General features: G+C 47.5%; 1 protein-coding gene across 2 annotated transcripts in view; it reads right to left on the reverse strand.

Moving 5' to 3' along the window:
* The window catches only part of LOC144686786 (von Willebrand factor D and EGF domain-containing protein), a 309,526-nt gene that overhangs the window by 21,136 nt on the left and 274,872 nt on the right, over positions 1-13,518 (reverse strand). The window contains exons 21-24 of one of the 2 annotated variants that reach the window (XM_078552491.1): positions 11,960-12,496; positions 10,733-10,828; positions 10,489-10,584; positions 256-351 (exon numbers count right to left, since the gene is read on the reverse strand). In XM_078552491.1, coding sequence (XP_078408617.1) covers positions 256-351; positions 10,489-10,584; positions 10,733-10,828; positions 11,960-12,496 — 825 coding nt within the window. The remainder of the gene's footprint in view (positions 1-255; positions 352-10,488; positions 10,585-10,732; positions 10,829-11,959; positions 12,497-13,518) is intronic. The other variant, XM_078552492.1, reaches the window with a different exon arrangement.

The following is a 13,518-nucleotide window of genomic DNA, read 5'->3' on the forward strand; positions in this document are numbered from 1 at the left end:
CAAGTTACATTGAGATAATGACAAATATTATTCCACCCAGGGCAATTCTGAGCAGTCAGGTGATGTATTACAGTGCAGCAGAATGGTTGAGTACTGACATGTAATAAATACCAGGGTCACAATTTGATAGAGTACAAAATTTTGAAAAGAGGATATGATTTGCACATTATCCTCTCCTTATCCTCATCTTACATCAAATTCCCTAGTGTAAAACTTTTGTTGTGCAGAATAATACCAAACCAATAATACACTTACTTGTTTCACATCTTGGTCCCACAAATCCATAATGGCAAGAGCAGGTATTTCTGGCTATACAAGATCCACCATGTTCACACGGTGGAACGCAGAGAGCTGCATTTAGAAGTAAAAATCATTAATGCAGTGCAGCATTATTATGAGCATTGACTTGCATTACATTGTCACATGTTTCATCAGTCTCACTAGCTTCATCAGTGGAATAAATTAGAACAGATGCTGGGTCTTATCTTTCAAGGCTTTTTAGTTGCCTGATGAAATATCTATTTCCAGCCATTCGTTAAGGGAATCAATTGGGGCAAACATTGTTTCACGAATAAAATGATCTCAATAGATTAAAAAGAGTATTTTTTTCAGCTGAAGGGAATACAATAACTCCGTCTACCACTGGTGCACACAAGCAGCAGACTGGTCCATTTACAAGATGCACTTCAGCAACTCGCCAAGTTTCCTTCAGCAGCATCTTTGAAACCAGCAACCTCTACCACCTAGAAGGACAAGGGCAGCAGATGCAATGGGAACAACACCACCTGCAAGTTCCCTTCAAAGTTACTCATTATCCTGATATGAAACTATATCATGTCCCTTCACTATAGCTAGGTCAAAATCCTGGAACTTCTTCCCTAATAGCACACAGGGTGTGCTTATATTACATGGATAGCAGTAGTTCAAGAAGGCAATTCTAAAGGGCAGTAGTGACGGTCAATAAATGCTGCCCTTGTTAGCGGTGCTCAATTCCCAAGAATAAGTAAAAAGAGGACAGTGGCTGAGCTAGGTGACATAACATTGCACTCCCACGCCATTTAAAACCTAGGCCACGCTGTCCACATTGAATGGTTATAGCCAGTTCTTGGCTGGGTCATTTGAAACCAGGGAACCCTATAACTGCAGGTAGATTGTAAACCATCAAGATTGTCAGACTCGGTCCCACCACATTAGAGAATCACAGAACAGCAACCAGGGAGACACTGATGTTCTGTTAATCCAATGTGAATTTGACAGACAGAATTTACACATGCCAAATCCTAGTAACAATAACTCCTTTCGAAGATAAATGGTCCCATATGCAATAAATAATTTTAGGAAAGTTTGAATTTGGCTAATCTTAGTTAAATCAATAAAAGGCACATCAAATCTACGTGCAATTGAAAGTGTACAATTTGTTCAGAACCTGTTCAACGCTTTTGGTTGTTCCTCTTGTTCATTTTTGTGGCAAAGGTGCATTTAAAGTATCGAATTAAACGTAACCTTATTCGTTTTCTTTGAATGATGACTGCAATGATATATCTACATTTCCAAATGGTGAAAGGAGAAGAATGAATTCAGAACAATCAACAGAAAAGACAACAGAATACAAAGAAATTAAAAAGGTAAGAAAGTCCATTACTGTGTCTGTCTCAATTATGCTGCATCAGTAGCCAAGCTTCTTGGCACTTGTACAGGTTGCTGGCTCTGTCTATACCAACAACACATTGATGTGTGTAAGATTACTGTATTGGTGAATGCGTTGTACCAAGGTCAGTAAGGCTGCCAATAGTAAAATAATGAACACATTACAAAGTAAAAATCATCCTTACTTTCATTATTTCCATCTGTTCATGTTTTTTTTCTCGTGCCAATTTGGACTTGAATCACTGCACATTTTGGACTGAATATGCTGTCAATTAAATTCTACAATCTTAAAACTGCAGGTTTTTAATCTCAACTATAAGGAGGGTTGCTCTCTTGTTGTCAATGATTTTGTAGCGGAAACATAAAACCTACCCAAAGCACTTATTGTTAGCCAACTGAACCACAGACAGGCCCAGGATGGATCGCTGGATTCCTGCGGTTAAGACATGTTTTGGAATAAAACTTAATTCCTCAGTTTTAACATTCTTTGTCAAGGGGATAACTACTTGTAATCATTCAGATGGAGGTGCAACAGCAGACATAGCACTCCCAAAGCTCAGATTTCTAACTCATTGTAAGGACAATTATGAATCCTGGGTCTGGATTTTTTGGATGGCGGGACTTTCTCTGCCCCGCCACTGAAAGAGTTGGCAGGGAACACACCACCGTTCAGCATGGCTGCCCTGTAGCCGTTTAACGCTCTTTCACCTCCACCTCAGAAGAAATCCCGCCTCCAAGAGTTGCCAGTCACCTGAGTGGCCAGCAGCTCTCTAGTTCCACCAGTGCCACTGGGGGCAGTGGTCACTACTTGGACTACATCAAGCTCCATGGAACAAAATGCAAATGATGGAGGTAGGTCCAGGCATCTCTCAGCTGGGCCAGGAGAAGAGGCCCCTGGGAGGAGGTCGAGGGTGGATGGGGTGGGTTGCAAATGGCCCTTGAGGGAGGCATTTCCTACCCGAGGTCTGTGCAGGCTAACCTGCTGGGCTTCCCCTGACCTCCTCCTGTTGGCATAAATATTATGGCCTGGAGGAAAACAGCCCTTAAATGCCATTTATTGGTTACTTAAAGGCCTCAACTGGGGTGAGGGCAGACAAGCCACCCTAGGCCTCACCTGCCTCCCATATATTTGCTTCAAGTCAAGGGTGGGCAGTTGGGTGATGGGAAGGACACAGACAGAATTTTGCAGGCCTCCCTTCCTGCAAACCCACTTGGGGGAACCATAAAATTCTGCTCCTGGGAAAGGAGACCATGGGAAGTGTCAGAGATGGAAAAGTATATGACATTCTTTTTCTGTTCATTCTCTTATTGTATCCTACACTAAACGGTCAGTAAAAGATGTCATAAAATCCTCATATTATTCCTTCTACCAGAAGTGATGAAACCTCCAATTATCAGGAAGCTACTTATTCCCCCACCAGCTGTACAAGGGCAAAAAGCCTCCAGCACTTCAAACACACAGCATCAACTGTTCCATTCCTCTTAGCTCACGAGTACTTACTTTGATAGCAGTCAAGGAGTAAGCTAGAGGGAAGTGCACTGAATGATGGTGAGCACATGTAAGTAAAAGCGGTGAGCACATGTGGAGTAAGGTATCGCTGATAGCGAAGTCAGCAGTGGGAGATCTGAAGCCAATGGTTCTCCTTGTGTGAACATACGAACATCCGAATTAGGAGCATGAGTCAGCCTTGAGCCTGCTCCAGCAAGGGTCAGCTCAGGCCTAAGAGACTATTATTGATACACAGCAAGTCAGTCAGTTTGACACTATTGCAGCATAGGTAGAACCTAGAAATATTATGAATATTAGATCGGTTTTACAAATTCATGAAACACATGATGATACTGAGGGCAGAATTTTCTGCCTGTCAGGCGGGCCGTGCGGGAGCTGGTGTGTAATCGGGTCCGCGCTGCCATTTTACCCGGGCGGGCCGATTAAGACCCGCCCAGCGTGAATCACGGCTCCCGAGGACAGCGGGAGTGGGCGGGCGGTGGCGGGGCTGCAATGACTGCCGGGTCCAAGAGCGACCCAGCGGCTTGTTTTAAAAAGTTGCTGCAGCCTTTCCAAGGCTGCGAATCATGGCGAGTGGAAGGGCTCCCCAGAGCGCTGCTGGTGAGCAGACCAGGCAGGAGGGTAGGGCAGGGAGGCACTGTGCCCCTCGTTTTTCTGACGATTGCCTTGCTGCCCTCCTCGAGGAGGTGGCAGCACGGCGGGAGGTCCTGGTATCCCAGAACAGGAGGAGGAGGACCTCCCACATGGCCAAATGGTGGTGGAGATCGTGAGCTCCCGTGACGTGGTGCGGTGCACCTGGATCCAGTGTCACAAGTGCTTCAATGATCTGTTGCGCTCGGGAAGGGTGAGTACCATGTTGGCATTGGACACTTAACCCAGCAGGTAGGCTTTCCCCCCTGGCGCCCCTCCCCACCCAAAGTCTGAGTGTGGTGACTGCATTGAATCATTGACGGTATGTGTTAATGTGCATCCCTGTCACCCAGATCATTATGCGCTCATCCTTCCATAAGCAATGGTCAAGCCATGTTGCAAACTTCAATGATTTAACATTCAGCACTGCCATGGCTGTTGGGAGAACAATGGTGACCTCACTGGTTGGGCCAGCAGATATTGCCCATGCTGTGGTCACTCTGAGAGGGTGGTGAAGAGATGGGTTCTGCCCCCGCAGCATGTGGTACAATGACACCCACATTACTGTTTTGGGGATCAACCTGGAGGAGCTGCACCTAGATGCAGTGCTGGAACTCCAGGACATGTCAAAGTCAGGGTGATGAGATGCTGGGAGGGGAGCTTCAAGGTGGCATGGCACTGATCGATCTGCTGCCCTCTGCACTCCATGTGCTTGCGCCTCCTTGCTATGGAAGGTTAGACCGTGTGGTGTCAAATGTGATGTAGGCAGCATTTGGCCAAGGGGGAGGTGGGGGAGGACAAGCCTGGCATCTTTGTGTGAGTGTTCGGCAGCAGCGGGGGAGGAGACACTGGAGCCCTGAAATGTTCCACTCTGGTTGGGGTGGGCCGTCCGCGAAGAGAGTCCAGGTACAATTAGCACTAATCAATGCTCTTCTCTCCTTTGCCACTGAGCAGGTGAGGACTAGCGGAGGGCCAGCCCAGTTGGCGATTCTCAGCCGCTTCAAGCAGGAGGCCCTAGATCTGGAGATGGCCATGCGCCCAGGTCCACTGGTGTCAGTGAGGTTCGGGTGCCACGGGCAGGTATGTTTGCCCAGCAGTGAGGTCACCATTGTTCTCCCAACAGCCATGGCAGTGCTGAATGTTCGATCATTGAAGTTTGCAACATGGCTTGACCATTGCTTATGGAAGGATGAACGAATAATGATCTGGGTGACGGGGATGCACATTGACATTGTCTCCACGTTAACTGGTCCAATGTCCTTTTTCTTCCTTTCAGCATCAGTGGAGCAGGGCCGGGAGGAGGAGCAGCAGGGACCCCTTCTCACACCTGAGGGTCCTGAAGTCTCGGACCCACCAGCATCACATCATCTCTGCCAGGGAGGCACCAGCGCTGATACTAGCACCTTGGTGGGAATTAGAACGTTGGCTAGTGTCCTGGGGCACAGCGGTGAAGGCACTTCACAGTTGCTGGAGGAGCTGGTAGAGACAGAGAGTGCCCATGGTGCCAGCAGTTAGAGGACTGCAGGGGACCAGGCACATGCTCAATCAGTGCCTGATGATGTGCCTCTGGAGTCATCTGCGATGCAGCAGGGGCAGGAAATACGGCCTGGTGTGCGGGATCATCTGGTGGAGATACATGAGGCTATGCTTGGCTTGGTGTCCGTGGTGGAGGAGTCTACGCGGACTATCGCCGATGCAATGAGACTCATGGCCAAGCGCCATGCGTCCTTGATGGTGAGACTGGCGACTCTCATGGAGAGGCTCCTCCAGGAGACCAATCAGGGCTTCCAGGGGATGTGCTCGGACCAGCAAGCCCTCACATCGGCATTGACCTCAGCTGGTCAGTGCCAGTGTGGGAGATGGTTTGGGAACCAAGTTTTCCAGCTCGGTGCCCATCCATCCACGGTGAGCAGGGAGGTCTGAAATGACCTCACGTTGGCGCAGCAGCTGCCCGTCGTTTCTGCAGGCTCCTATCAGGGCGCTCCGGGTGAGGGCGGCAGCTCCTCTGCCCCTCTGCCAGTGCCCATAGCATCCGATGAGGCTGCGGCAACTGGGGAGATGCCAGCTGTGGAACCGCAGCTCCCTCCCAGGTGGGGTCAGTTCAGGCTCCACGGGCCAGAGGATGACTGCTAAGATCATCGAGGCCAACAGGACAGCAGAGTGAGCAGGCTGTCTCAGATGCCACTCCCAGCGAGGGGGCAGCACCAAGACGTAGCATCCGAAAGCGTAAACATAAGGCACCTTAGGCACACCACGGGTTTATCACTGGTGCTTTTGTGTTGGCCCACAATGAGGTCTTTAACACCTTTGTCATTTTGTTTTCTTAAGCACCTTTTGTTATTATATTAAATTCAGACATGTCACCATGGCTGAGGGTGTCTCTTTTCCTCTGCAGGTGGATGGTTACCAATAATGCTAAGAGTGATTTGTGGGACATTCAGCTTTATTAACAAGGCCCTTAGTTAATGTTCCTACCCAGGCAGATTTTGCTCTCAGGTATTGAGTATGGAGCCTGCAGCCCAGGCTTGTCCTGGAGGTCCATCTGTGGTGTGCTAGCTGAAGGTTCGTTGGATTAAAGTCTCCCGGGTGTCCCTGCCTCCCTGGAGTATGCCCGGGTCAGCGTCTACCCCCTCAGCATTTCCCTGTGCGTGCTCATCCTCGGACTCACTGCTGGACTTATCGTGTGCATCCGGGGCAACTGCGTCTACATCTTCATCGTCCATAACTTTCCCCCTTTCCAGCGCAAGATTGTGGAGAGTGCAGGATGCAACCACTATCACCGAGACATGATCTGGGGGGGTACTGGAGTGCGCCCCCTGAGCAGCCCAGGCATCGGATGTGCATCTTGAGAAGACTGATGGCTCTCTCCACCACAGCCCTTGTGGAGGCGTGGCTCCTATTGTACTGCTGCTCAGCTTCTGTTCTTGGATGGTGGAGAGGCATCATGAGCCACCTTCTGAGGGGATAGCCCTTGTCACCCAGCAGCCATCCATCAAGCCGGGCTGGAACACTGAAGAGCCCTGGCACCTGAGAGTGTCTGAGGATGCAGGCATTGTGGGAGCTGCCTGGGTACCTTGCACAGACTTGTAGAATCTGCATCCTGTGATCACACACTATCTGCATGTTCATGAAGTGGAAGCCCTTCCTGTTGATGAAGGCACTGGGCTCACCTGCTGGCGCCTTGATGGCCACATGTGTACAGTCTATTGAACCCTGGACGCGGGGGAAATCAGCAATGGCCGTGAAGGCTCTGGATCGCTGTGTCTGGCTTGCCTGGTCCCAACGGAAGTGGATGAAGGTCAATGCATGCCTGAACAGAGCATCTGTAACCTGCTTGACACAAGTGTGGACAGCTGATTGGGAGACACTGCAAAGATCACCCCTGACCCCTGGAAGGTGCCAGGGGAATAGAAGTTGAGGGCAGCTGTGACATTTAGAGCCACTGGCATGGGGTGTCCACCCACACAGTTCGCGGAGATCTCAGGCCCAATCATCTGATAAATATAGTTGACTGTCTCCCTTGAGAGACGGAGCCTCCTTCAGCACTGAACCTCAGACATGTTGAGGTAGCTGCTTCACCGCCTGTATACCCTGGCAGCAGGATAGTGGTGTCTTCTGCAGACCCTTCTGCCTTGGTCTACCTCTTGGTCCTGCGCTCCTTGTGCCTGCACCTGTCCTCCCAAAGGTGGCTCCCCTGCCGGCTGAATGTGCACTCCTGGCCTCCCCCTTCTAGCTCTCCCTTCCTCCTCAGAGGAGCTGCCTCCAGCGGAGAGTTCAACTCCCATTCCCAGGTTAAGGGAAAGCTTCCTGAAACCTGCAGGCCCAAAAAAGATTCCTCGTTGCAGAGTGCTGACTTGAAGGTTGTGAGTCCAGACCAAGCAGCTGGGATGCGTTTTGAAGTATTGCAGATCACACAGGCAAGTATCAGTAACTTTGGAAAATCAATATTTGATAGAGCACACTGAGTCCTCTTATCCCGCCCGTGGATGAGGTTTATACAAATGTCTCCTACCCTCCTGCCCATTATGCCCATGCGCCGAACTGAAGGTCGCATGGGTGGCAGAAAATCGACGTCAGTTGGCGCCTCAAAGGCCTTAAGGGGCCAGTTAATTAATGGCAGGCACGCATCCGATATCATCGCGCGCGCGCCCAACAAAATATCGTAATGGCGCACGGTGATGTAGGGACGCGTGCCTGGCATCACCGCGTGTCATTTTATGTGTTGGCGTGCGGGTCCCGCCCCCACACACCAACGGGAAAATTCTGCCCAAAGGGAAATCACAGTGATAAGTAGACCACACACACACACACACACACACACAATGGACTGTCAACAATGGTGGCACTAACATTGTTTATTCAGATACTGGTATAGATTTTTGAATTCACTGCCTGTATGGTAAGCTGGTGAGGCAGAGCACAGAAAGCACCCAAATTTCATTCTATGGGCTACATTATCCAGAAAGGTGTGGGGGTGGGGCAAGGAGTGGGGGTGGGGGCAGAGAGTAGGGGGCAGAGGCCAACTACTCGCGTCACTGGAAGGAAAGTCAGCCGACAGCCAACACACTGGAAAGAAGGCCGCCCCCCAGCCAACACTGGGGGTGGGCTAAACTGGGTGTTGGTGGGACTTGCGGCCCTCAGTGGGAGGAATTCCCACCCTTGAGAGCTCAGTAGTGGGCACTGCCAGGACTGCTAGAAGGAGCAAGAAGAAGAGTGATGGCTCCCGCAGAAAGGTAAGTCCCGGGCTTTTAGGGCAAGGAGCGATCTGAGAGCCCAATGAGAGGGAAGAGGGGGGTAGGTGTCTGGATTTTGGAGGGCAGGTGGCGCAACATTTTTTCCCATGTAGGCCACAAAAAATGGCCTGCCCACTACCATCCACCTGCACATGCCAACCATATTTTTTGAGGAGGTGACCAGGTGTGTAGATGAGGGTAGTGCAATTGATGTAGTTTATATGGATTTCAGCAAAGCCTTTGACAAGGTCCCACATGGGAGACTTATAAAGAAGGCAAATGCACATAGGATACAGGGTAATTTGATGAGGTGGATTCGAAATTGGCTTAGTTGTAGGAGACAGAGGGCGATGACAGAAGAATGCTTTAGTGACTGGAAGCCAGTGTCCAGTGGCATACCACAGGGATCTGTGCTGGGTCCTCGATTATTCGTCATTTATATAAACGACATAGATGACTATGTGGGGGGGGGGATTAGTAAGTTTGCAGATGACACAAAGATTGGCCGGGTGGTTAACAGTGAGGTTGAGTGTCTTGGGTTACAGGAAGATATATACAGGATCATCAAATGGGCAGATAAATGGCAGATGGAATTTAACCCTGAAAAGTGTGAGATGATACACTTTGGAAGGAGTAATTTGACAAGGAAGTATTCAATGAACAGCATGGCACTAGGAAGTTCTGAGGAACAAAGGGGCCTTGGCGTGTGTGTCCATAGATCTCTGAAGGCAGAGGGACATGTTAGTGGGGTGGTGAAAAAGGCATATGGGACACTCGCCTTTATCTATCGAGGCATAGATTACCCTGGGATGTAGATTATTGGGCTCTGGGGATTTATCAGCTTTCAATAGGCTGCCAACTGCAGCACCTGCCCATTATGTGGGGCATGTGTTTCAAGGGGTTCAGCTCGGAGGTGAACAGACTAGCCACTCGACATATTTTGCCTGCCCCCACTGTCCCCGCCCCCAGCCGTTCCCACCAGCCCATTACTCATACAATGAAAACAAAAACATTGTTTTTGGGAAGGTCTGGATGTTTCTTTTATGAATTTGCATGAATGGGAGCTTTGTGTGTTATTGTGTATTATGTAGAAAGGAGAGCAGTAGATGGAATATTAGTGAAGGGAAAGACGGAAATGCAGACTTTTAATTCTGTTGTCAGATTTAGAGGCTGTGAGATATTTTGTATAAGAATTGCATTACTATATCTCTTGTAATCAGTTAGCCACTCGACATTTTTTCAGGGTGCAGCTGTATCTCAGACTGACTCCCCCTGATACCCTGAACACAGACTTGTGAACAACCCTCAGCACCCTTGTATTGTAGGATATCCGAGATCACTCTGGACACCCAGAATGAAAAACAGTAAAAACTGGGAAATATGAATACTGGTTTCGAACTGGTCTTGTATACCTTAAAATGGAACACCAATAAAAACTGGAAAATAAGAGCACTGGTCTGAACTGGTTTTTCCCTCTGGACAATGGAACCATGCCTTCAATATGCAAATAGTGCGCTTAATTAATGGTGAGGGCATGGATGTCATTGGAGTGCTCTGCCATGGCTGCAGAAGAAGGCCTTAATCATCCAGGAGCTAACTTTATATGATCAAAATGTGGTGAGGTATGTTGGACTGCTTCCAATGTTCTTTCTATTCTTCCAAAGCAGAGATACAATGGGAACCTATGGTTCTCTGTTAGAAAGAGAGATATGGCGAGAGGGAGGGGATTTTTGCAGGTGGGTAGCTGGGGGTGTAAACTACAACAAACCTGCAGCATATCTCACAACAGCAGTCGGAGGTAGCAGGAGAAATAAAAATAAATGCTTCAAATTAGGGTTTCTGTAATTCCTACCAATCTTTAGATTGGCCTCCCTACCAGGCAGCAACACTGACAGATGCACAAGTAGACAGGCACACAACTTATATCACTTCTGTAGGTGGACAGGAGACGAAACAAATTGCTCCTACCATCTTCACAGGTCAGGCCATTGTATCCGCGGGGACACTCACACACATCTGGTTTGATGCATTTTCCTCTGTTTTTGCAGTCAGGCCGGCAGATTGCTAATAAAGACAAGTGAACATAAGATTAGTGTTTGCAGCAATAAAATATTCTGCAGTCATTCTGTGATGGACCGTAACATTGCCAAGTTATATATTTCAAACAAGGACACTTCTTACAGGCCCTTTGTAAGCAAAGTAGAGTTCATACCTATGTGACAGTTGTATCCAGTGTAGCCGGACCTGCAACGACATGTGTTGGGAGCTGCGCATTCCATATTCTTTCCACAAGGGTATCTGCAAATGGCTAATAAATATCATGGTTGTTAGTTGGGCCCATCATTTTTTTTAAATGTTAAGCATGATTGTTATTCCTGAAACACCTGTCTAAATAGTCATTGATAGCAGGTGGCATGATAAAGGAATGCAGCCAGCTATGACTCAGCAGGATTTTCTGGTAAGAAAATGCAAGCACAATCCTGATGAGGAATAAGTGGAAGAGGGTACGATAAGGGGGATAGGATATAGTTGCATATAGTATGCTTGGATGGGTCAGAGATCATAGTGGACAGAGATTTCAGGTGTCGATGGGAAGGGTGGGGTTTGTAGTCGCTAAACTGAGATTGGCCATGACATAATCTATTCTATGTTAATTCTAAACTATTTAAAAAATATTAATGATTTTATATCTCAGTACTGTCCAGGTATGAGCACAATTTCTCATGTTCTGCGTCACATCTCACAACAGTTTACAAGCTGCTAGCCAGTGTGCAGAAAGGGACAGCGAAAAAAGGAAGAGTTGGGATGGTGAAAAGGCATTAAAGGAGATGTTTGAAAAATTCTGAGGGTAGTGAGAAGATGAGCTGCTGAGGGAGGAAAGAAACTCTGAAGCATGAGACCACAATGGCCAAGGGAGAAACTCCTGGTGGTAGAACTGAGTGAGCAGGGAATAAACAATCTGCCAGTATTAAAGAAGCAGAGCATTCATGTTGGAGCATACAGCTGAAGATCTCTGAGGTAGGGTCATGGAGGGTGATCACTATTTCTACAGTTTCTAAACCCACTTGGGGAGATGGTGGCATAGTGGTATTGTCACTGACTAGGATTCCAGAGACCCAGCATTAAGCTCTGGGGACCTGGGTTTGAATCCCACCACAGCAGATGGTGAATTTTGAATTCAATAAAAATCTGAAATTAAAGGTCTGATTGAAACCATTGCCAATTGTTGTGAAAACCCATCTAGTTCACTAATGTCCTTTAGGGAAGGAAGTCTGCTGGTCTGGCCTACATGTGATTCTAGACCCAAAGCAATGTGGTTCACTTTGAACAAGGGCAGGCTAGCCAGTGTGTGGATTTTACACAGCACAAAAAGCAATATTTACATTACAATTGTGATCTGTATGAACTCTCTCCAATAGATTGCAGTCAATTCATTCACCTTTACATGTAACACCATCACCAGTGTATCCAAAAGGACATCGCCCGCATTTAAAGCTTCCAAACTGTGTGGGCTCACAGGGGACTCCATTAAAGCAAGGCATGTCAGCACAGGTGACCTTTTTCTCAGTAGGAACTAACTCATTACTGATGTGGGTGATGGATGCTGTCACAGCTCGCAGTGCAGAGGCAGCAGGTCTCCAAAACATGGTTGTCTTTTGTAGAACTTTGGGCTGAACAGCAACTTGAGGTATGGTTCCAGAACTTAGAGCAGCAGCGCCTGTGACAGCAGTGGCAATGTCCTGTGATGAAGTGCTAATGGAAGAAGACAAGCTCAAAGTCGTGTATGGCTTATCTGTCCTGGGAGCTGGATGTGGTTTTGCTTTAGTAACCGCTTTATCCATTGTCACTCTGCTGGCCACAGGAGCATGGCGAGGAGTGGTTTTCTGGCTCGTTGGCTGCAGCTTAACTGGCCCATTGCTTGGTCTCATAGTGGGAAACCGGTGATGACGAAATCTTGATGCAACATGTGGGGAAACTGGAGGAACAGAGACAAAAAAGTTCATGAATATATTCCAAATCATCTTGTTTAACGTTTCATCCTTTAAGAATGCAAGAAATTAGTTTATCTTCACAGTTCAGCATTTTTAATGTTAAGCATTGAAAATGTTAGAGGATCATCAGCACCATGTTGACAATTGTCGATGCTAGCATGGCCATTTGTGGAAAACCATTAAAGTAAAGTTTACTGTATCGTAAGGTCAAGATAAACTCACTTTAGCCCTAGGGTGTCCAAGCAATGACCTGTGGCCAATATCTCATTTATGAGCCCTGGTTTATCAGCTCTGAAGATTCCATAATCTGGTTGGGTTCCCTGTTTTGGACCTGATGGCACAGATAGGCTTGTGCTCAATGCTGGTCCCTCATCGATGGAACGAATCTAAAGTAACTTGTGATTTGGTTCTGATGTTAAATTAATCATAATGCCTGAAATTAGGGCAGAAGGTGGTGCAGAAGGTGGACTAGTAATCCAGAAGTGCAGGCTAAAGGTCTGAGGACGTGGGTTCAAATCCCACCTTGGCAGCTAAATTCAATTAATATGATCTGGAACTGGAAACTAGTCTCAGCGGTCACAACCATGAAACTTTTATCAATTGTCATAAAAATCTGGTTCACTAATGTCCTTTAGGGAAGGAAACCTGCCACCCTTACCTGGTCTGGCCTACATGTGACTCCAGATCCACAGCAATGGTGTTGACCCTTAAATGCCCTCTGAAATGGTCTAAGTTCAAGGGCAATTAGGGATGGGCAACAAATGCTGGCCTTGCCAGTGACACCCACATCCCATGAAAGAATATATTTTTAAAAGATAGTAATTTTACAGTGAGGGTCAGTGGGATAGTGTTCTGATAGTCTTTATGGTACTTATTGATGTTGTGAATAAATTGGATATTCTGCTATATTGACTGCAGCATGAACTGTTAGTGGTGTTTAAAGAAGTAACAAGTTTGCATTTATATAACATCTTCCACAACCTCAAGACATCTCAAAACATTTTAC

Source organism: Cetorhinus maximus, chromosome 11 (assembly GCF_964194155.1).
Source record: "Cetorhinus maximus chromosome 11, sCetMax3.hap1.1, whole genome shotgun sequence".
NCBI lineage: Eukaryota > Metazoa > Chordata > Chondrichthyes > Lamniformes > Cetorhinidae > Cetorhinus > Cetorhinus maximus.